Source organism: Bombus vancouverensis, chromosome 8, assembly GCF_051014615.1.
Source record: "Bombus vancouverensis nearcticus chromosome 8, iyBomVanc1_principal, whole genome shotgun sequence".
In the NCBI taxonomy this organism is placed as follows: Eukaryota; Metazoa; Arthropoda; class Insecta; order Hymenoptera; family Apidae; genus Bombus; species Bombus vancouverensis.
Window position 1 is genome coordinate 15,016,705 of NC_134918.1, and position 23,567 is coordinate 15,040,271.

General features: G+C 45.0%; 1 protein-coding gene across 5 annotated transcripts in view; it reads right to left on the bottom strand.

Moving 5' to 3' along the window:
• Nucleotides 1-23,361, bottom strand: part of Neto (Neuropilin and tolloid-like) — a 78,600-nt gene extending 55,239 nt beyond the window's left edge. Inside the window, exons 1-3 of one of the 5 annotated variants that reach the window (XM_076620636.1) lie at nt 22,640-23,361; nt 22,250-22,564; nt 20,970-21,433 (exon numbers count right to left, since the gene is read on the bottom strand). In XM_076620636.1, the coding sequence (XP_076476751.1) occupies nt 20,970-21,114 (145 nt within the window). In that variant the 5' untranslated portion in view covers nt 21,115-21,433; nt 22,250-22,564; nt 22,640-23,361. Of the gene's footprint in view, nt 1-20,969; nt 21,434-22,249 lie in introns of all 5 variants that reach the window. The other 4 variants (XM_033327407.2, XM_033327415.2, XM_033327393.2 and 1 more) reach the window with 4 other exon arrangements.
• Nucleotides 23,362-23,567: the final 206 nt, after the last annotated feature.

Here is a 23,567-nt window from a genome sequence, read left to right on the forward strand (position 1 = left end):
CCATAAAGAGTATTTAAGCGTCATTAATAAAGTACGTCTCCCTATCTATTTTTTTTTTTTTTGTTTTTTGTAGCGCATTCCATTTTTCGTGTCATTTCTGAAGAATTTTCGGGGGAAGAACCGTGTTTCTATCGTTACAGCCGTTCGTTATTTCTACTCGTTATGGACACCTTCGTTTTCATTTCAATTATAACACCCGTTCGCAACAGCTCATGCTCGTTGCCTGCTAAAATTTCATCGAAGCGGCAACCGCCACGACCCATTCAAATATATACGCAAGGTACTGTGTAATTTGCTTTCCGGTGTCGGTCATAATTCGTTTCGAATCTCGAGAAATTAACACGGAACTACTTATTCCAGACTTGGTTTCCGTCTTCTCCCAAAGTACGCGTAAGAGGAAGTTTCCGACTCGGTTCGATAGGTCGCTGTGAATTTTTCCCTTTGCTTGAATACAGATGACCTTCGTTAATTCAAGAGGCGTAATCGGAAAGTTAATTACGACGAGCGTCGCGCGAACCCGACCGGTTCGCGATATTTCACAGCCAGCACACGGAATTGCCAGCGTTGAGTCTTCGCAGCGATATTCTCGGCACGTTGACTTTATTTCGCAGCAGGAAACCGAGTCTTCGTTCGTTCCCACCCTATCTGACGATCTACCTGACAACTAAAAAAGCTCGTAAATGCGCGACTCGCCCGTATTTTTAATTCGCGTATATCGAATTTCATCGACTTCGTTCAATTACGCAGCTGGTACAGAAGTTTGTTGTTCATTGAGCCTGGCTCACCCGGCAACTACGTAAATCTAATACTTTGTAGGTTCTGGTGCGAAGCACAAAGTGCTTCCGTATAACTTCCCCTTTATCAGCGTCATCTGGATAGCACGTATTGTTCCCGCGAAGTTGGTCGAGTCTGCATCACCTTGATCGTACATTCTCGACCAGTCTGCTCTCAGCGTGTTCCTCCTTGCACTTGTGTTTCTTTAAGAGTGTAACTTTCTAACACCGATAAGAAAAGGCTTCTGCTTACATATAGGCATAGAACGTACACTCTATTTAACAGCTCGTGATAGGAAATATTTACATCGTGATTTACGAAGTATACTTTATACCGAGGCTCATCGATTCAATAGATCTAATTTTGATAAAAAGAGGTTGAAGGAGCGTTGCATAAAACTGCTTGTTAATAATGGCCTTGCTCTATTTTGATAATTAACACTTCGATCCGGCATAGGTTCGACAGGGTCTCGTCACAATCTCTGCCTGTAAGGCAACCGACAAGAAAAATGGAGAAAGATATAGAAAGATATAGGATATAAATATAATATAGGATAGGATATAACGGAATAGAATTCCGTTGCGGCAAACAAGTAAAAGGCGAGAAGGCGCGAAGTGGATTTAATGGAATGGTATAGCATCGGACAGGCTGTGAAGAGGGATCCCGATAATTCGATGGTCATCCGTGGGAACAAGAGACGCTCGCCAGTGGTGTGCGATTTTTTGCGCGTCACGAAAGCAGAATCAGCCACGAGACGTTTACGCCGGCGGGAAACGAAGCAGCATTGCGTCGCGTCGACAATCGAGTTGCACGCTGTTGCGCCGTTCCGCTTCGATTTTAATCGGTCGCGAACGTGACCCGCGTTTAGCGCCGCTATGAGATACCTTCAACAGCAGGCACATATTAAAATCGTCGATGTCTGGCAAAAAAATTGTACTAACACCCACTCATCGACGTGACCTCTCAAATTGCCGCTGGGAAAAGGGAGTTCGATAATAAAATATAACGATTTCACAAGAAGAATTCGTTTAACCAGTAATTTCGTATTCTACCAATTGGCAGAAATAATCATGGGAGAGAAGTTATTTTATTGGAATTATTTTATTTTATGGGTTAAATATGTTTCTACTGTGTGCTGCGAAGAGTGTCTGACCAATACGTTATCATTCTGCTGATGAATAACGATCGCTTCTACAGCTCATGCAATCGTTATCCTTAATAGCACTTAACCTGTATATCCTTGATTATTGGTTCATATCGAAATATTATTTAGTTTTAGATAAGCTAAAAGTTATCTTAATGGTAGTTCGCCGCAGATTTTGTATTGTACGTACTTAGGTGCTGAATGCGTTGCATGCACGTGGATCTAGGTCACGTAGCTAGGGGCCCTAGATGTTGCACTGGCGTGTTGATTGAGTGTAATAGGTGTAAATTTTACACCCTATACGGTATAAAGTGGTGTTGAGTTAAACGATAACTGAACGCGTCGCCAAATGTCGGACGCAGATTAAAACGACGTAGAATTGTACGAAGAAAAAAGGAACAATTTTCAAACGTCACACGGCGTATAGCACGAAAAGAACAAAACGGTAGTTCACTTCCGCGTGTGCCGCGAAACAAAAATCCTATTGTTCGTGTTCACAACCTAAGCTAGATAGCGGGGAATTTTCTTGACGTCACACAATTTCGTTTCACTGCGTAACTTCTACGTAATATCTTCCAGTAGAAATTTTTGGAACCAAAAATACACGGTTCTCCGTAAGCGGTTGATCCTGTCGCAGAAAATTATTTTACGCGTCTCAGCAGCTTTCGCGCGAGAGCATTCGACGTTCTCTTATCGGCCATCGTGGACCTCGGTTTCGCTTTTCATTCGCACCGTGTAAGCTAGGCGAATCGCCTAAAGCCCGACGGTAGCACGAGGAACACGGAAGAGAATAAACGCGGCACGTTTAAGGCGACCGACATTTGCGGGCTGGCATTTATGGCGTTGCACGTCGACTAATCCGGCCAAATGGCGCTAACATTTCGCAAATTTTCGTTCTCTTCCGTGTCATAATGATAGCGAACGACGCGGGTTCCTTCGCTGAGAATACCACGTCCGTGTTTACAGCAGATTAGAACGGTATTCACCGTTGAAAGGTTATATCCGAGATAGAGCAAGCAAGATGCCTCTGTTTTAACGTCCACATCGTGCCCCATCGCACCACGTAGGCGTCTGGACTTATCTGACTAACCTACTTGCCGGAACCGACGCGAATGGAAAGGACTTAAGGTCGAGAACGAAAAGGATGTTTGCGGATAACGTCTGACGCGCTCTTGTACTTGTCAGCGAGATAACTTCGCGTTACGAGTGCAAGCGAGACCAGGATTCCTCGTCTATCTCAATTTTTTTTATCGGATTATTTGCTAACTGAAACATCGGTTGAAAACTGATTAGCCTGTCGAGCCTATCGGTCGGAAGTTTGAGCAGTTTTGCCTCTGTCCGTGGCAACTTCATTATTTTCTACTCGAGAAACTTAAACGAGATTCCGCGTCAAAAATTTGTTAGTAACTACTTGGATCGAACGCCTACTGGACCCAGTGCCGCTTCTGAACTTCTCTATTATCAGTCCTACGGATAATGGAGTACAGCGTGGTCGTTGCCTCGTTCGTGTGTAAACAAATTAAAGTTGTTGTACCATACTGGCGCGCAACCACTCGAAACTCTTACATAGACTCGTATCCGATGCTGCGGTTATCTTGCGGCTTTCTTTCAGATCCGCCCCGAGTTCCCACGTGCAAATAAAGACTCCGCCTGGTTACTGTTTCGCTGCTATTCTTTCGGGCACCGTTCCAGCAAGATGCTACATTGAATTTGTTTGCCTCCTTTTCCGCTGCTGTTTACTCACAATATGTGATCGGCCTGGCAAATCTTAGCATCTCACATCCGACAATTTTCATGGGCTTTGTTTAAAATTTCGTTTAAAATCCTGTAATCTTACGTACTGTATTATTTCAAGGACGACTCTCTAATTTTCCAAAAAACTCTGAGACGAAAGTTACCGAATTTAAATGTATTCGATAAATACTGCACCATAGGGAAGAATTTTTCGATCAATCGGATGAGAAACGTTTCATTTCACAGAAAATTTCTCCATGTCATTCGTACGTCCGACCCATGTTGCAACCCGCTTCAATCTTCTCCCGCTCTTTTGGAATACACATAAGATTTCTCCGGCCAGGCGAAAGTGACACGTGCGATCAACGACAACGCCCCGAGACAGCGTTACGACGTCTGTCCATAATCTAGATTCAGCCGACTTCCGAGCGGCTGGCTAGTGGATATGCGCTCAGCGATATTCCTGCGGACCAATATTGTGACAGCCGGTGTTTATTCGTGACTCGTTGGATGAACATGGATGTCGCGCGTCTAGTCGCTTTCTGTTCGGCTGAATGCGTCATCAGTTACGCTAAACGCGAACAACGTTTGGCTGACAGTGTCCATTGGGCGGTGGCAATTTATGGCTAAATCGAATTATTTTTAACCCGTGCAATCTGCGTGCTATCGATGTATCGCGATTTCAATTAATTCTGCTGCATGAAGGTTAAATCGTGTCTGAATATCGCGTATAAAATTTTCTGGAAATTTCCAATGACTTCGTTAAGAGGATTATAGACTTTCTTAAACGCCTTTGACAAATAACAGAGGCCGAAATTCCGGAGTCCGTAGTACCAGCATAAAATGTTACAAGTCAACAGTGCACAGATTCGTGGAGTCTATTAAGAACTTCCCATCTCGTGGCAATCTGCTTTGCCAATTAAGCCACTTGCTTCCGCCTCTGAATTTCGTTTCGGCGATGTTCTCTTTGTGAAAGCGTCCAGCGGAGAGAATATTCCAAAAAAGAAGGACGAAGGAAAACAGAATAAAAAAGAGAGGTAGGGAAATACTGCTCTAGAAAATGAAGCAAAGCGATGGTTGTTCGAATGAAATAAGCTAGCGGAAGAGGAGCAACGTCTCCGGCCAACATTCAGCAGATTTTCGGTTGCGCAGCCTCCGGTGAACATCTCGTAACTTCGTCGAGTGTTCGTTGGAATTAGCACGCTGCGACTTGAAAACCGTGTACCTAGCAGCATCGTATCTAGCATCGTATGCCGTAATTGTTCTCGCTCATCCCGATCGTCGAGTTCAACCGCTTTAAAAAGGGATGAATTTCTAGAGGGCAGGAGACAGCATCGACTATCGCGCATCTCCGCGAGCGTAGCCTTCGCGTTTTACCTTGGATAACGCTCAATCGCGCTTTATCTCGGATCTTTCCATCCGAGCCGCGTTTTTCGACTAATAAGATTTCACGGGCGGCGTGTCACGACTCGCGTGTCCTAAACGAGGCTAATCCTTTATCCCGCTCACGTACGCCAGGTTGCTCAAGGGGATTTCAAGAGGCGTGCATCGCCGCGTCGTTGCTTCCCGAAAGCTTCGTCCTGTCGAGTGGAAGTACCCAACTGGGGGAATCGATCGATGCTTGATTCTTGATTATGAGGGTAATCCGATTACGCGTTCGTCTGTAACGCCCTTTGTGACGTCGCTCGACACACGTTTTCTTTCTCTTATGTCTTCTCTTTTTTACGACCATCTGCGTCACCCTTGTTATCTGTTTGCTTTAGACTGTCCTGTAAATATGGATAAACTGACTGTTCGATATCGAGGAAAACTGGGTTAAGATGTTTCGTGCAGAACGTAAGTTAAGCGTAGATTATTTCGATCGTCGGAGAAGAGCGGAACAATGACTCGTAAAGGGAGCGATAAAATATTTAATCGCACGACCGTTAATCGAGTATGTGACTGTAAAAATAGTCGTGTAGAGATTGGCAGCCGAGACGTCGTGTAGCGAAGGTAATGGTAAAGCACCTGATCGCGAAGGAAGCAGTAAAGCGTTTAATTGCGAGAGAAGACGAGAAACCGGCAAAGAGGGTCTCGCCAGAAGAAAACGGTAGAACTGTCTGAAAACGAGACAGCAACGAGATGTTTGATAGAGTGTTTGATTGTAGCGAATGAAATCCAACGATGTGACCGCGATCGAGATGCTCCAGCGTCGCTTGAAACAGTGATAGGTCGAACGACTATCGCCTCTGACCGGGCGACAAGTGAAATAAGACCGTTTTTGGTCGGACATCTCAATCTACGGCAAGTTTACAGTGGATCACTGACTGATGCGCTCGTTATCGAACAATGTTATTGAATTTTTATACGGATAACGCTTCAGGCGTGTGTATGTGTAGCGTTTGTTAGCCATGTTTTACATACGAAACTGTCAACCACCAACTGCAAGCAGTAGAAGTCAAGGAATAAATGAATCAAACGAACCAAACGAAACCAAAGGACGCGGTATCAACGCACCTGTTTCACCATGTTTCAATTTCACCGTGTATCGCTCGATATATGATCGAAACATCGTATAACGCAATTCGCCACGCGTATCGACGACAGAGCTGCGTCGATTCCGTGTTTAAATCAATAGCGAAACCGCGTCATAGAGGACAGCGAGGGAAAGAACGTCGTAACAGAGAGGCCTTTGACGTGTTATCTTTTGATAGACGACAATACCTGTCGGTAAAATGGCTCAACGAAGCGAAGGACGGCATGCGTTAAGAACGCAACGAGGCACGAGTAATTTGTTTGAATGTCGTGAGCAGAATTCCTTAAAATTTTACTGAGGCGGGTATAATCGTAAGTTTACGTTGAACGCTGACATGGATATTATGCTCGTGTACACTGCACGCTGTCCGCAGGAAAAGGAATGCGGAACGGGTCTGTGTCGTCAAGATTTTCTACTTGAAACGAACGAATAGCTTGGTCAGGAAAATATTATCGTTCTAAATGTAATAAAATTGGACGAATCTCAGTTACAGTATCCGTCCAACCCCATTATCCTTCTGACAAGTTACACGTGTTTCAATTTTATCTCATCTTTTTTCGTACGATTCCTTAAAATTTCTCTGTTTTTTTCCTTTTTTTTTCTTTTTTCCTTTGACGGACGATATCGCTGAAAAATTTGCTATTCCTAAGGTGGAAGAATGAAAATTTCCTATGTTCCTTCTTCGTCTACAAATTTCCATCATCCTTGGTAGAAAATCACATGCATGAATTACGTGGAAGCGTAAGAAATAGAGTTGAACGAGGAAGGCATGGCGCCAAACGAACGACCGGCGAACGTTTCACGGTACGCCGCATGCGGACTATGAAAATTTAATTACGTGCTGCGCGTAATAACGATTCGTCGTTCGTGGACCAGTAAACGTTGGCTAGGACGTTTTTGTTCGACCCTTTTATCGGCGGATCATAAATTCCCGCGAACGGAGTACGGAGCGTTCGACTGAAAGCGCAGAGAAAGTGTCGACCCGATCAATAAGTACGTACAGCCGCGAATTTGCCTGACGTATGACTATAGATCGTTATGTTAATGGCCACTGTTTCCCGGCCATGGTCCAGAGATCATTATGTATTAAAATACCAGCAAAAGTTCAATAGCCAATTGACCACATCCGAGGTGTAACAACGTTGTATAATTCACATAGAAGCTGTCGATTGAGAACAGTAGCGCGCTGTTATTTATTTATAACTTACGAAGAGAATGATTTTCAACCCGGCTTAATTACAATTTCGAAGCCACCTTTTATCCCAAGCCAAGGTAACGCGTATAAATACGAAACGATGGTCGAATTCTGGTCACATCTGGTAGTTGGACTATAAAATCACGAAGTAGCTTTCTGTCTGAAACGTAGGAAGCCATTTAAAGACCGTAGTTGTTCGTCTTGTATCTTCTTGCCCATATTTACAAAACTCGCTGGAATTGGCCGTAAGGCGAGAAACTTGCTACTTCTTCGTGGATCAGATTAGTATGGGCGCGTAATTTCTTGAACATTTGGGCGAAACCAAGCAAACTTTGGATCCGCTTCGGCTACACGGATTCAGCTATTCGAGTCCACAGACTTTCTCGAACTTCGTCAACATCGATGTTGTTATCCGTTGGAATAGTCATTGTTTAATAAACCATGTTCTCAGCAGCGGGCTTAATTAGCCTCAAAGCCACAGGAATTCGCTAGAGCTCGGTGCATCGACAAAGAGAGATCTGCCTAACATTATTTTGAGTGGCACCTACACCGATGCCAGGATTCTCGTGCAATCGACTCGAATGTTTGCAACGGTTTTTCAACGCGATATTTGCGATTACTGATATTAGCTGTTTGCGGCTATCGGAAAATAACGAGCATTCTTTCATCAATCTGTTTAATCACCGACGAAATTGGATCGATCTGTATGTCCACGAACATCATTAATTTGCGCCAAAAGGAAAGAAAATAGTCTATTAACATATCTCGTACCCGTTCGCGTAAAGTTTTTACAATTTATTCAGAGCTGCGACTTTTTCCTAACCGCGGCGGTATACCTATTCGGATTATCTTTTCGTTCTCGTTTTTCCCCATTTCGTTCTCCCAATATTTTCGTTCGCCGTAGTCAGTTTTTCTTCTGTAGTTCGAGTTCTTTTTTCCCTTCGGTTCCTTGTTCTCTACCTTGGATAAATTCAGCTCGTATACATACAACGTGAATGGCCAGAACCGTCAAAACTTTGCATTGACAAACGAGCCGGGACGAAACGACACACCGCGAAATGTTTCCCAATGGTAATGGACCAAGTTTTCGCCGAACCCGATTTTCGCCTTCCGCTCGTTATACCTGCGCTGTCCGTCCGCGAAGATGAATTTCGCTTTTGACAATATGGATAAACGCCGGAACGTATGCCCAATCGAAACTCGATTCGTGTTGTTAACTGCGGCGTTTTTCAAACGTTTTACGCGACAGAGTTGTAGTTTTCGATGGCTTATATACGTGTCGCGCAACGCGGAAGCCCTTAAAGTATAAAAGAAACGAAAAGCTATTCGAGAAGAGCTAAACATACTTCTCTTCCCAACTTTCGTCTCGGGAGATAAAGAAGTAAATAAGAAATGTAGCAGTAAACGACATTCTACGTCAAAGAATTCCAGCTTCGTCTGGCAAGAAAGCGCAGCAGTCCGTCAAAAGCACTCGACTTCCGTAGACTAGAGACTAGCTCGCTCCGTTAGCTCTAATGCCGTCACATCAATCGCCAAATTATTACTTTTGCAACGACTTCATTAGAAAATTCCTTTGGCTGTTAACGGGGCTCATAACTCGAAACTATAGATTAGCCGAATCGTTGAAATTGTCAAGAAATTTTTTGTAAGATATCTGGCAACTGTATCTTGTTAGGGATACGGTGGATTCGGTCTGCTAACCACACGGTCTGGTTCGAATATTTTTCTCTTTGTTCGTCGCGGTTTCCTTCTCGCGCTTCCGTACTGCTCTTCCGCTATTTCCCTCGGCCGTTTCTCTTATTATCCTGCAGCCCATGCTCCAGTTCCCCGCTTAACTTCAACATTCGCCTTTTCTTCCCGAGAATTATGTTGGCGCAAATGTTTGCCCTGGCCGTGGCTCGAGACGTACGAGATATCGTCTCGTAGCCGGGATTCGAAATTTGTCAGCGAATCGTCTTTCTCTTGCCGGCGTTGCCGAGCCCGCTAGCTAAGAAACCGGAAATAGAACGGAGTTTCACGGCAGCGTGATTTAACGAATTCACCGTAGTCCGTCGATTTTTTCACGGGAAATCTAGCGTCGGATAAACAAGTTCAGATTTAGAGCTCACTGCCAGAGACCGATTACGTTGTCTCCTTGTTACGTTTGCTCTCTGCGTTTCCCTCTCCCCTTATTTTTCTTTTTCACTTTTCTCGCAATGTTTGCGTGCGCGTGTACGTACGTAGGTACAAGCGAGTTTTCCTACCGAAATACAGACGATGTTTTAGCTTCACTCTGAGACAATATGATAGTCGTAAAAGAAGAATCCATGGCTTGTATATAGGTACACGGCATAGCCTTGTTTCGAATAGGCATTTAGTTAGCGGCAGCGAAGTCCTCTCTTCGTCGAACTTCGCGTTAACTTTCCGTTCGCAACGAAGGGCCGCAGCGTAAAATGAGGGCACGACGGGACGGTTTATTCGCTCGAACGGAAAACGAGATACCAGGCGTAGACGAATGAAAGAGAGAAAAGGGATTGTGCGCAGCCAGCAAATCGGACGACGCTCAGTGTAATTTACATGGCTCACGATCGACCGACGTTCGCTTTTGTACCTTTAGAAAACTTCACGACCTTTGCCTCGTTTCGCCGAGACCCATAGATTATCGAAGATAAAGCGACTTTATTTACTTTCCAATTTCCATTTGGTATTTATCCCCTTTTTTTTCAATTACAATCAGAGAAAGAGAGCAATTGAAATCTTTTCCACGTTATTTCCCCGCGGCGCCATACTAATTTTCGTTCGAGCTGCCGGACAATCGAGGAGCGACGAAGATTGAATTCGAGTCTCCGGATTTCCACGAAGACGCAGCTGGACGTGCCAGCTATTTCTATGCAAATACGATCGATTTGGCGCGAGTGATAGACGGTCTCTAGCCGCCGTCCCTTTCTCAGTCCCCTTAGACTTTGGAAGAAAAAAAAAAAAAAGAGAAGAATAAGATATTCAATGTAAACGTCCGTTCCAATCGCTGGAACATCATCGCGATATTTGGTTATTTTTCTTTACGTGGAGACACACGAGTCGAAATCGTTTGGAATCGGCTGCCAAAAATTTCACGAAATTGGGTCAATTCGAGGGGAGCTCGAGCAGCATCGAGCTCACATGTATTAACAAAACTCACATCCTGTAACCTTCGTCTCTCGTTGTACCGCGTGAGCACAGTGCCTGTGAATGTAGGTTGATGTATTAATATCATTAATTCGCGTACGAGCTGTTTCGGCGTGTGTATGCCCGCCACTGCTCGTGGCCAAATCACGAGCCCTTCGGCCGCGCTCGTCTCGAGAGCACACGGGACGCGTGGTGTATTTTAAGACGGTTCAATTTTGCCGAGGGCGCTTCGCGATCCGTTGAACGTGGAGATCGAGCAACAACAGATGCCGGTTACTCGGTAATTATGCTCTGTCGACTCTGTCCGTGTATTTGCCGTAACTTTGAAAAGCTCGTGAAGAATGGTGGAAATAGGGTCGAATTCCATTAAAGCTTTCTATCAAGCGTGTACCTTTTGTTCATTAAGACAGAGGTAATATTCTGACTGTACGTACGTCCGATTGGTTCATCGAAATGTAATTAAGGGACAGGTTTAATCCCTTGTGACAATTACCCTAGGGTTTCTGGCAGCACGAGGCAAGCAAGAGATTAGAGGTGCTCGTCTGAATCCCACGGTATGTGCCGTCGAGTTGTCCGAGAATTCCAGTTTATGGCGTTGCATTCTGTTCTCCCAGATATTCAGGTTAATTTCGGGATGGCGGGATTAAGATTTTTTCCCTGTCTTATTGTTACTAAGCTACCTGGAAGGGAACGTTCATGCGAATCTCGTTGAGTAGGAAATGGTCGATACAATGGGGAATTGCTTTTTATATCCTATGCACGTGTACATACATTATCTTATGTACATACATTCGGTGTCTAAGGGTACCGTATCGCTTTTATCGGACGTTCATTTTTATCGCGTTGAGTCAAGTAGTAGGCAACAAAAATGAACGGCTCGTATCGGTACCTTCGAAATGTTTTATGGCTTTTAGAGGGTATTATCTGGCATTTTCGCGAATCCAGCATACACCGGCGCGTTGATAGAAACAATTCAGACAGTAACGTTGTATCAAAAGAATCTCGATTCATTTACGATCGGGCCATTTGCGCCGTCCGGCGTCCACAGGAATGTAATAATGCAGTTATTCCCGATAATCGATGAAACCCTTACGTTGCTTTCAATCCACCGAACAAATAATCGCTACCGTCGAATCGAGAAACGGAAGTACTCGATAGTAGTATGCACGGGAATTTCAATGGCCGTCGAATAATATAGGTACTCGATATAGAAATGGAATTTTTATCAACCTATGATACCGCACCGATTTCACAGAGCGCGAAACCCGAAATTTTTCCATTCATAAATACCTTTTGCTATCTTAAGTTGCATTCGGAATAGCGCAACGAACTCCATTAACCCTGGAAAGAATTGCATTTCCCGAGACCCCGAGTGATTGCCAAACGTTCGGAAATAACGAGTAATCCATAACGAGCGAGGGCACAAAATAATTCGATAACGTTTAGCCAACGAAGCAATGAACATTTCACGAAGCAATGGAAGGCAATTCCACGCGGCAATATCAGATCCATGGAAACGGTGTTTCGTTAGTGACGCTAACCGACAGGAACGAAAATCGCTCGATCCCACGATCAGTTGGCTCGCTGAAAGACAATCGTTACTGGCGAGAGCCAGAAAAAGGCCAATAATACGTTGCCTCTAAACGTTGTTTCGAGAGAAACGAATCGCTTTGTTTAAACGCAGAGGAAAACGGTTCGGTGATTTTTTCCGCGTGCTGTGCTTTATACGCGAGTTATGCGTTTCCTTGCTATCTCGGTGCCTCGATCGAATACCGAGAAAACATTCAACGACTGTAAATGTCTGAAAGCGAGAGAAAACATTTGGAAAAGTTGAACGAAATTTCATCGAGTTCGCTGAATTGCTAAATAACACGACGCTCGATTCCATTGGTTTCGAGGATCGTGGGAGGTGTCTCAAACCACTCGAACTTTTAAACCGTTCTCGAGTTTCACGAAAATATTTTCCATGGAGAAGCAATGTCCATAGCTACGCCCGATGGTACGCTACGTTGGAAGCTCGTTCGTGCGTAGCAACAATAAAACGCGAACAGAAGTTCTCACCGAGTGATTTCGAGTCCGCCGCTGTAACCGGAAGCTTCCGGCCGGAAGTGGACTGCTGCGTCGCCGGAAACGTCCTCGTTGCCCGATATTTTCCACCGATTTCACCGATATCCTCTGTGTATCTTGATAAATTCTATCGTTCTTTCATAGTTTCGATAACTCCGGCGGTAACGTTGCTTTTTCTTTTCAATTTACAGGCCGCACTTTTTTCGCGCTGGACGAAACAACGAACAGCGATGTTTTATATCTTATTGTTAGTTTTATGATTATACTATTGTAATATCGTAAAGTAATTTGAATTAGAGACGGGTTGAAATTAGAAAACACCATGTACGTCGTCTTTCTGTGGTTCGTTTACATTTAAGAGCGCATATGTGACTAATATAAAAGGGTGGGTTGACCGACAGGTCAGAGTATGCGAGTCGAAAAGTGTGTGTGTTGCGTGAGTCAGAGTTGATCGAGACATCGAAGAGTAGAGTTGAAAGAGTTGATCAAGACATCGAAGAGTAGAGTTGAAAGAGTTGATCGAGACGTCGAAGAGTAGAGTTGAGAGAATTGATCGAGTTGTCAGTGTTGTAGAGTTGTTAGAGTTGCTAGAGAGAGAGAGAGAGAGAGAGAGAGAGAGAGAGAGAGAGTGTGTTAGATTCGTTGTGACGAGAGTTGCCAAATAACTGTAAAGTTATTTGAGATAGATACGAGTATCGCATTTAGTTTCAGTTAAACAAACATCGTTTTCTGTCCAATTAATAAATTGTAAGTAATCGGGAAAAAATTCATATCTTAATTTCCACGATACTACACTATACTATTCGAATTTTTATGATCGTAAATTAATAAGAAGTATTCAACCGACTCGAACGAAGCTTGATCCATTGACGATTTTTCATGATTGCAAAACGATGTAGACTCAAACCTGGAAGGTGTTTTCGAGCGATCCATTTTTCATGATGCCTGCTCGCGAGAAAATCCATTTTCGGTACTCTGATAGAGCCGTCTCGAGAGCCGCAAAGGCCGCGACTGGGTTCGTGTCCCCTATTTCTTTGAAATAACCCGACAGCCAACGCATTTAAACACTCCTCGAGGTCCGTTTATACGCTTCAAATAGTCTCTAGACCTGTAAGTACCGTCGTCCACTTGTTTCAGACTTTCTTGCCCTCGGATCAGTCTTTCCTCGCCCGCATCGCCTTTCGCTCGATCATCGTTCTTCCACGAGCTTATCGTGCGTAATCGTTCGGTCGTTCTCCAACTTGGCAAACACATTACCGCGAGATTTGTATCGAGCTACTTACGAAAAAGTTATAAGTTATCCCTCGCATTTCATCGTTTTTATGGCAAGATCATTATGCCCTCCGTCTTGAGACTTCTGCAACCTCGAAGTGAAAAAGTTCTTTTTTGTCGTATTTTTATCTAACGGAGATAATGAACAAAACACGTCGCGAACAGCAAGAAAAACCTAATTTTATTTATTTATTTATGTGTCTATATTTACGGGACAAATCCACCGATAGAACGTAAAGATGTGATAGACGCAGAGGACAGAAAATAGAGTAATAAATACATATATACGAAAAAAGGGGGGAAAGTACATATATATAAGGAATAATGATAGAAAAACAAAGTATAAAAGGAAAGAGAATATTGCCATATGAAATGCTGGACCGAATGTCTTAAGGATACTATAGATTAACCAAAGGTATCGATATTCAGATGGCAAGATTGACTATTCGATTTATGAAATTATATTAGGTTGTCCGTAAAATGTCTTTCTTTCGCAAACATGTTTCTTACAACAGTGCACTTTCATACAAATGTGAAACCAAGTCTGTGAAATGTCGCGGCGTTTATCTCAACAGAACAAAATGGATGTAATAAAACAAAAAACGTCGTGCGTCTATTATTTCCTCATAAAACGAAAGAAACTTTTCGGACAACCTAATAGTATCGATACAATGTGCGACGCTGCTCAGTGAGTAACGACAGATAACATCTTCAACCCCTTAACCGCAGTTGACTGCACATTGAGAGAGAGCAGATGGAAGATATCCGCACTAGTCAGCAATATCTTTAGCTACTTTACTGACAAAGATATTAAATATTATCCTATCACTGTCAGGAGATTTAAATTATTGAAGATAAGTACCATCATAGTTGTAAAAATCAAACGATATCCGCTATATCCTGCGGCAAGTATTTTCCCGGATAAGCATCGCTATCTCCCCCCTCTGTATTAAATTGCATTGTTGTTTCAAGAGACAAACGACTAATACTCTGGTCTCGTCGTTCCTCGTCGTTCGGTGATCCGTTCGACCGCTCGTAAGACACCCTCGAGCTTAAGTCTCGGGGAGATAGTCGCGCGCTTTGAACCCTTGGACCCTTTTCGGGCATTGTAAATGCATAATTGCGATCGGCAATGGGAGAAAGCAGCAGCTCCGCAGGGTTCAACGGTGCCGTGCTTATTGCCCATGTCGGGAAGAGAAAATCGAGTGGAAACGACGCGTTCCTACGGGCTTGCGCGAAATCCAATTTCACTGATGAACGCTTCCGCGTGCAATTAATCGAAGTCTTCATTGATACTGGCGAGACTGCAAATTTAATTAAGCGAATTTCTACGGTTACGTTCCGATTGCGTGCTTCTTTCGAAAGATTCGTTCCCTGCGTTCTGTTGCCGCGTTATACGCTGCATTGTCGATTTATTCGCACTAGCACTAAAATCTATCATTATCGAATTTTACCCGAACGGACGAACGTGATTGGCGCGTGATCAATTGGCGCTAATCGACTTGCCCCTTCCATATCGTCGTTTGCGTTATAAACTAAACAGTCTCGAGTTCCTGCGATCCTTTTGCGATGCGATTACGAGTTCAAATCTGTCGTCCTCTAGATCCTGTACATCCTGCGTCGTGCTTCAACTCGATGTGGCAATAACATCGTTTATCGATTCTTTAAATCGCTACTGGGTTTTTTACGACCGATTCTCGATATATAACCTACCTTACTCTCGAGCCAAGCGATAGAAGCTTTTTTCGTGGGTTGAAACGATAACTCGTGGAACAAACAGACGGGATACCTATTAATTATTAGAATTTTATCTATCGTCGACGCTGCAGTTCCGCTGCACCCGGATCCCCATTCGGAAATATAGATGCTCGATAATATTTTCAGGCGAAAATTGGTCCGCCTCTTTGCCTCTGAATTTCGGATATTCGTTCCTTTGTTCCATTGTCGAGGACTGCTCGCGCAACCAAAGAATGGATTAACGGATCTCATATACTTGAGAACTATAACTGCGTCCTCTGTTGCGTTTGAGCACGATCTTGGTCACTCCTCGTCACGTTCTCTGCACCACGGTCCACTGTTTGCGCACCATCTCCACCATGCTCGATGGTAAACAGTTTTACACGTCGGTTTGCGAATGGTTACGCTACGCGTGAGCGTGGCGCTCCGAATTTCGTTGCAGTATCGACAAAACATCGACTACATTGCCGTATATCGTTGGTTCGTGTAACCGACCCTCGAATTCTCCATCTCGTATGAACCGCTGTCACAATTTATATGTTGCTTTCTAAAATATTATTCCGCAGCGGAACCTGCCAGTAAACACGTTTATTCCTGGCCAACGTGGAACCTATTGATCCATCGAATCATCCATATACGAATTTCAATTTGATATTCTAAATTCCAGTCGCGGAAACTCGCGATCCAGTATCTTGCCCGCAACGTCATGGTTCGCGGCGCCACGCCGTAATATTTATTACCAATTAGAGCTGCAAATTGTCCGTGCGATATATTGACTTTAATAAACCTCGGCGTCGGCCAAGGGAGCAACTCCTACGTCGAGCCTGGCTCTCAGGGTTTTAACCCGGTCGACGCTGATAGCAGAGTTTATCAAGCTTTTCCTCCGGCTGATATTAAATTTGCGAACTCGATGATCGCCGCGCATACACCGCAGCCCCCGTGCCCACGTAATTCCCGCGAACGCGTTCGCGGGATTGCAATGATCCCGAGAAATATCGTTCACGAATCACGACTCCTTCCTCCGTCATCTTCTTTCATAAATCCTGAAAACCGAGAACTGACCTGGTGCCTCGTAACGCGAAAATCTCTCGTACAAAGTTTTTATATTATTTTTTCCGCAGGCGAAAGTTCGTCAGGCCGTAACAACGCTTTATTCCATCGTGTTACACGGTCTCGTCATAAATGCGTTATTGCGATGACGAGGGATAAGTTGGCGCTGCACAGCCCCTTTGTACGCCGAGATTCGCCTTTCTTCCTTTATTGAAATGCTTAATGTCGCTAGCAGCGTTCAACCGCGATGACAACGTCGACGTCGACGTCAGGTGTCACGGGGAAAAATGCGACCGCGCCGGGACGCCCGAGGAGCTGAATAATTGCGAGCGCGCGAAATCGACGCCGCGAGGGACGTCGACGGTGAATGGGCGCTGGTATCTTTAGCTTCGGTGAATGTGGAAATTTCACGTGCTCAAGTTGCCGAGGTATATTTAATACAACCGGTGAACTCGCTGAAATCACGTTGCATACAGTTCATTTAGAGGTGAAACTGGTTAAATGTAGCCGCTTAATCTCGAGCAAGGCTTTTCCATAATATTCGGTTTCGGCCTGTGAGGTGTTCGATCTAGTTCAGCTATCCTTCGCAGCGAATCGAGTACTTGAACGTAGTCATTTGCTCGTAGAATAGCCTTTCAAGAGCCGGCCGATAGAAAACAAAGCACTCCCCTTTCAATATCTATTCCTTTGAACCTTCAATTCGGTTATCAACTGTATTCGCTCGAATCCTAGCTTCAATTTTGCATCGAGTTTACGAGCTCGTTCAGCATCGAATAACGAATGAAAGAAACCCCTGAAACGTCCGGGTAATCCTCGATAGAAAGATCGACGAGCAGCGAAATGGAGCAGCGAAGTAGCAGGGGATAAAATGTCGTCTTTTGAAAGATGAAACGTTGAAGATAAAGCGCGCATGCAGCCGCGTGTTGTCTTCAAACAGGATCGAACGTTTGCCTGGCTTCCTAGGAGCTAGGGAAACAAAGAGGAACGTGGTCCGTCTCCGAGATGGAAATGTCGAGCAGTAACGAAGCTGCAAGCCGATAATGTGCTTACTCGGAACCAGCGAAAAGAGGATTTTAAAAGTGTTTGTGTGAAAAGCGCCTCGAAAGATAGGCAGACATGCAAGAAGACAGATGACAAATGGAAATCGTAAAACTCCATCGTCCAGTGCAAATAGCGAAGATCGAAACGAAAACTCGACCGTCGCTGGAAAATTATCAGAGGATTCGCCGAGCGCAAATTGATTTGCCGCTACAACGGAGGACGTTGTAGCATCGATAATTCGATTAATTCTTGAAATTCCGAAGTGTCCTGCAAAGACAATAGTCGCTGTCTACCAGAGAACGATAATTACTCTGAGATCACATCTCGATGAAATCGGTCGTCCGCTTTTATCCCTTTCGAGTATTCTCCGGCTGATAGAACGTACGTTTTCGATGACGTACAATTCGTCAAAAGGTGGATGGTTTCGATATTGAAATCATGATTGGCTGCTCCGTATGCCGTGACTCACGCTTTTCTATGGAAATTTATGAGTCGGCACGAACATCGGATCGACAGAGCGTAATAATCAATCAAACATAATTCGTAATGAAAAATGTGCCGAGCATCTCGTTCTCGTTATTCGACAGGCGATTCGCCGTTCTCACACCTTCGTTCGTGAACCTACGAGAAGCACGTAATCCGCGAATGAATGAAATCCGATTACCGTGCCTGTCGGCAGCTACGTTTGTCGTTCCTTTGTGAATCGCTGATTCGATTAGCCACGTGCCAGCCGATATTCAAGCGTATCGACGTGTAACGCGTATGTGGTTATAAATCTATCGGCATTGTTTAGACTACGTTTAGACGAACGCGGTCAAAGATTAACCGTTTGACCGGTTTCGATCGGGTCACGGCGCAAGAAGAGCCAAGTACAATGCTAAAGCAAACTTGGTGAAACGGACGCAAATTAGAGCGTACGCAAATAAGAGGAGCTGATTTATCGTAACGACGGACAAGTTTGGCCGCCACCAAGGGTGTTTTCGACGATCCCTTTGAGCGATGCGTTCTCTGTCGTGCATTGTTCGAGACGGACTCGGGCAAAACTGCTACCGCAGCACGACAAAACTTGTCCTCGTTCGTCGACATCGTTCATCCTTCCGGACGAGGAAAGCGCCTCGTCGTTTTCCGAACGATGTCACGCGTCGTGGACGCGAATTCCCTACTGTAAAGTGACAACGAATGATGTCGCGATGCCGAACAAAAGAGAAACGGATCCGATATAACGTCGCTCAAGTGATAAAAAGGCAATCGAGTCGGTTGGCTCGCGAGAAGCGATGCAGCTGCGCTCTTTGAACCAACTACCTCCCTCTGCAATAGGAACAGTTTTGTTTCACGGATCGATGTGCCTTTCCTTTGACGCAGCTTAGACGGAACTTATCTAAACGGCGCAGACTTCTTGGCAACGAGACTGATATTCCTACGTTGGAACATTGCTCTCGCTATGTCTCTCTCGTTTGACGCGTAAATGACTACGAATAAGTCGACGTTACGCGCGATATTCATTGTACCATTCTGTGATCACTGAAGAGCGTAACGACCAAAGCGACGATCGCGCGTTCCGCAGGATGTGGTTATTTCGATTTAAATTGTAATTTATTTAAGAGAGAAACCCATTAGATTATACACTGGTATATCACACATTGTAAGTTATAATTCAATCGTGAATCGAGATGAGACGCGGTAAAAGGTTTCAATTGCTCCGGAAATTTAAGGAAATACATCGATGGAGGTGGATATGTATTGTTGATATTTAACGTGTTGTAATTAAAATCAGTAACGTACTTAAACGACATATCGTGCATTGCGAGGATGCACCCAAAGGAGATCGTAGTGTCGTAAATTTCTAGTAGGAACATTGACAAATTCTCGATGATTCGAGGACGTTCTATAAGGCTATTAAACACTTTATAAACAAACAAGATGTCGTGAGTTATTCTTCTAGGATACAACGATGCAAGGCCACGAGTAGACATTATGGATCGATAATCATGACACGTAAAAGGGTCAAGTTCGTCATAGTTGTTCCACGATTCGTCGTATAATTTTGCAATTACCACAGCGCGTTAAAATGTCTGTGCCTGAATCTCCAAGCTCGGCGACAGACAGCCTCTGATCTCGTGTTTATAGTCGGGGCAAGTTTATACGGTGTATCTTGAGGCGCGGTCTTCTTCGAGGAAACTTTATTCATTTTACTTCTATCCGAATAATCCTGTTTAATTAAACGTCGCTTCTCGTTCTAGTGGGTCGGCTTCTACTGGATTAGCCATCCGACCATATCGTCCCTTCCTAGTCAAGTCGATCGAGCTCCAAATTTTCTGCCTGTCCGACAACGCGGTTCAACGCAACCGAATTAAGGTTGGAAGAGAACAAGCAACCAAATCGATATCGAACTCGGGACGAAGACGTTGAAATTCCACGCGATAATGGGCGAAAGCGAAATTTTGCCCGTGATTTTGCTTCTGCTTTAAAAATACAAGGAATCTCTTTGTCTCGGCGCGAGACAGAATCCGCGTTTCTGAAAGCTAGCGACAGTTTACACTTTGCTTCACCAAGAACAATGCAAACTGTTCTAGTTACCGTCTGGCTGAAAGCGCAATTCAACCTCCTGACACGGAACAATGTAATTGATCGTGCGAAATGTCTAGATTATGCGCGCGGCTTGACGAGCTTCCCTATTGACGGAGGAATTGATTGGCAGAGATTTTTGTTAGCGCGGTCACCGACCAGCCAATCGATAGACGCCCGAATTGACAGAAATCAGAAGCGACACAAACCCCATTGACGGACATCGCGTCGATAGGGCGGACAATTAACACGATTTGACAAACTTTCCGATAGAAGTTCTCCGAGTACCGAATCGATAAATTAGTCTGTTAAAATTTTGTGACTGTCGACTGATCGACTAGCTAAACCTAGTTACGCGAAACTCTTGATTCCTCTAGGTCGCCGAAACGAATCGATATACGTGTAATTGTATTTTGTTTCGGACGAATTCGTGAAACGAAATTATCGCGAATACAGCCATGGCAACTTCTATCATTCGATTAAAGGCTTCGCTCGGGAATAGGGAGGAAATCTTTCAGGGAAACAAATAGCTGCGTAACAGGTAGCAGCGCGATATTCATCGTGCCCAGTCTCGAGACTCGAGCGAGCCGAGACGAATGAGAACGATCGGGCATAACGATCGGCTGGTCGATGCTATATTTTAGAGGAACGCGGGACGGAAGACTATTCGGCCAACTTGACCGCCGCCTAAATATATAATAGAATATAGACAGCGAGCATGTGCCACTCACCGAGTACGAGCAGCAGTAGAACTTGTTGCGGGAGCTGAGCCACCATTGTGGGCTCCTCCTCTCGCGCATTTATGACTTGAAATCGGCCGATTCCGCCGTGCACCGTTTCTACTCTCACGATCACAGCCACCCCTTGCAACAACATTCATTTAACGTTCCTCCCAGCTTCCACGGATCCGTTGTTGCTACACGATCTCGCTCGATGATCTTCGTCGATGCACGCGCGATCCACGATCACACACACTGACAAACAACCCTTGGTTTTTCACATGGATAGCCCGTGTTTCTCTTATATTTAGTGCGAGCACACACGCGAATTTTGACGCGTTCTGCGCGTTCACGATCGCGTTCCTTGTTCGTCGCGTTTCACTCGCTCTCACTCGCGGATCACATACGTTTCTGCAATCTTGTTGCCACTCGGCTCTGGATTTCATCCGGCGCGTGACCGAATGTGGCGGCAGCGGCTGCAATATCAGTGGCCGATTCAGCGTGCAAATTGGCGACGAGCTGTGCTTGATCGCGTGGATTTGCCGGAGTTAGAACTCCGCGAATCCCCCTGGGACTATCGCGTTGAATCGACGCGGTTACATTTGCGTGCGAATCCACCACTACCTCGTTATTCGTACGTGACAAATATTTTCGAGTCTCGAACGATATATATATATACGACGGCAGAAGGAGAAAAACAAAGAAGAGAGAGGTAGAATGATTTATCGACGAGAGTAAAAGTTGATAGACCGACGGCCTAGCTTCGATAAAAGCGCATAAACAAAACGGCCAGGGTTATGCCGATAGAGGTTGTGTGGTGTGGTATTTTATGGGACGATAGGAAGGATCGAAGTATATCAGCAGCGTGACTGGCGATCGAATATTCCTCATAGAGAACAGCAAAGTATCGAAGCATCCGTGTAAATTGAAAACCGATAAGCCTGTTCTTCGATAAGCCGTGAATGGATTATCTCTTTGATTCGAGTGACTTTTGAGCGTGCGTCTCTTGCTTTCGAGACGATTACTTTGAATGATTTTTATCTCGTTAACGCTTACGCTCCGTCGCCAAGTAAAATGACAAAACGTTTTCACGCGTTTTCCCTTCCATTGACAATTTTTAACATCAATGGATGGATCTTTCTATGGAATACACGAGAACATGCGCGTGAAATGAAGCGCGAGCTTGTTTTCCGCGTGACACGTTGATGGAAGAGCTCGCGGCCTGTTGGATTTTTTGGTGAAATCGCGAGTTCCTATGGCTTCTGCACTTTGTCCTACGGTAAACTGTTTACCTCGGTTGTTAATCTCCTTCCCGGCGACGAAATAAAAACGCTCGTTTGGTTGCCGACGCGGGCATGGAAGAAACGAGAGAAAGAGAAAGCACGCGCCCCGCTGAAAATTGCCGTGCCGGTTTTCCCGTGGATACCGGTATAAACTTCTCATTCGTTTGTTTTTCCCTTGGCAGACTGAATATGCATAGCCACGTGAACAGCCACTTCGTAAAACCGAGCAATCTCATGCCTGATTTTTTTGGCCTACTTTGAATCGTCGATCTTCGTGCAGCCAGTGGTTAAGGCATGGCGAAAAAATTCCGACGCTCGAGTTAACTAGAATTTTTTACTTGATTCCAATGAAAAATGAAAATTAATTATTTAAAATTCGTCAACTATTCCTTTCATTACCACGCGTGTCTGCGAGATGTCGTTTCAAAGCTTTCGTACGCCAAGGAGAAACTACTCGTCCTCTCTGAAGAAAAATCCGCGAAGTCCAGCGAGATCAAACGTTCGACGACTCGAGACCCTCTTTAAATTATCTTATCAAACCCGTCCCTCGAACCGTAGCGATCTTTCGAGGCCGCTTGGCCGCCTGCCGAGATTTTTCGTGGATATTTTTGTCGCGGCCGTGCATCGGTCTCTGCTCCGACCGAATCGTCGAACAATATGTAACAGGGAGACCCAACGTTACTTCATGAAACACCCATAAAAGTCGGACCCTACCCTACGACCACTCGTCCTCCTACCCAATACTTTCAACCGATCCTAGTAACGATCAAGCGCAGACTCGTCCCCATAAAAAGCCGCACTTTTAATCGAACTTTACACGATTGCGTTTCACTCGAGGAGCCGCCACCCTCTGTCTCCTCGTCGTGATCGAAGTTAAGCACATAAACACACGTGACAAACAAGCGGAAAATCGCGAGGGCCGGACCGCAGAGGGTAGGAAAGAGCCACGGCAACGAGATGTCGCACGCGGAGTCTCACCGCCGACTGACTGTAGCACGGCTCCTCTTCGTTCACCCCTCCTGGCCTACTCTTCGCGCGAGCACGCGGACTAGACGCGCCGGTATGGTTCGGCGGCCTGGTCGCGAGTTCCGCGCGAACTCTCGCGATCCGCCACGCAAGAACTTCTGCGTTCGACTGTCTCGACGCATCCAATTCGCGACCCGTCGAACCCTCCTGGCTCGATCCTCCACTTGCCTCTCGAACGCGGTTCTTTGCTTTTCCTCCCTCGTCCCGTGACTGCAAAGAACCTTCACGCCTTCGTATATGCACGTGTGTAAGCGCATGTGGTTTCGAATGACGTAGCGTAGGGTTTCAGCGAGGGGTTCCG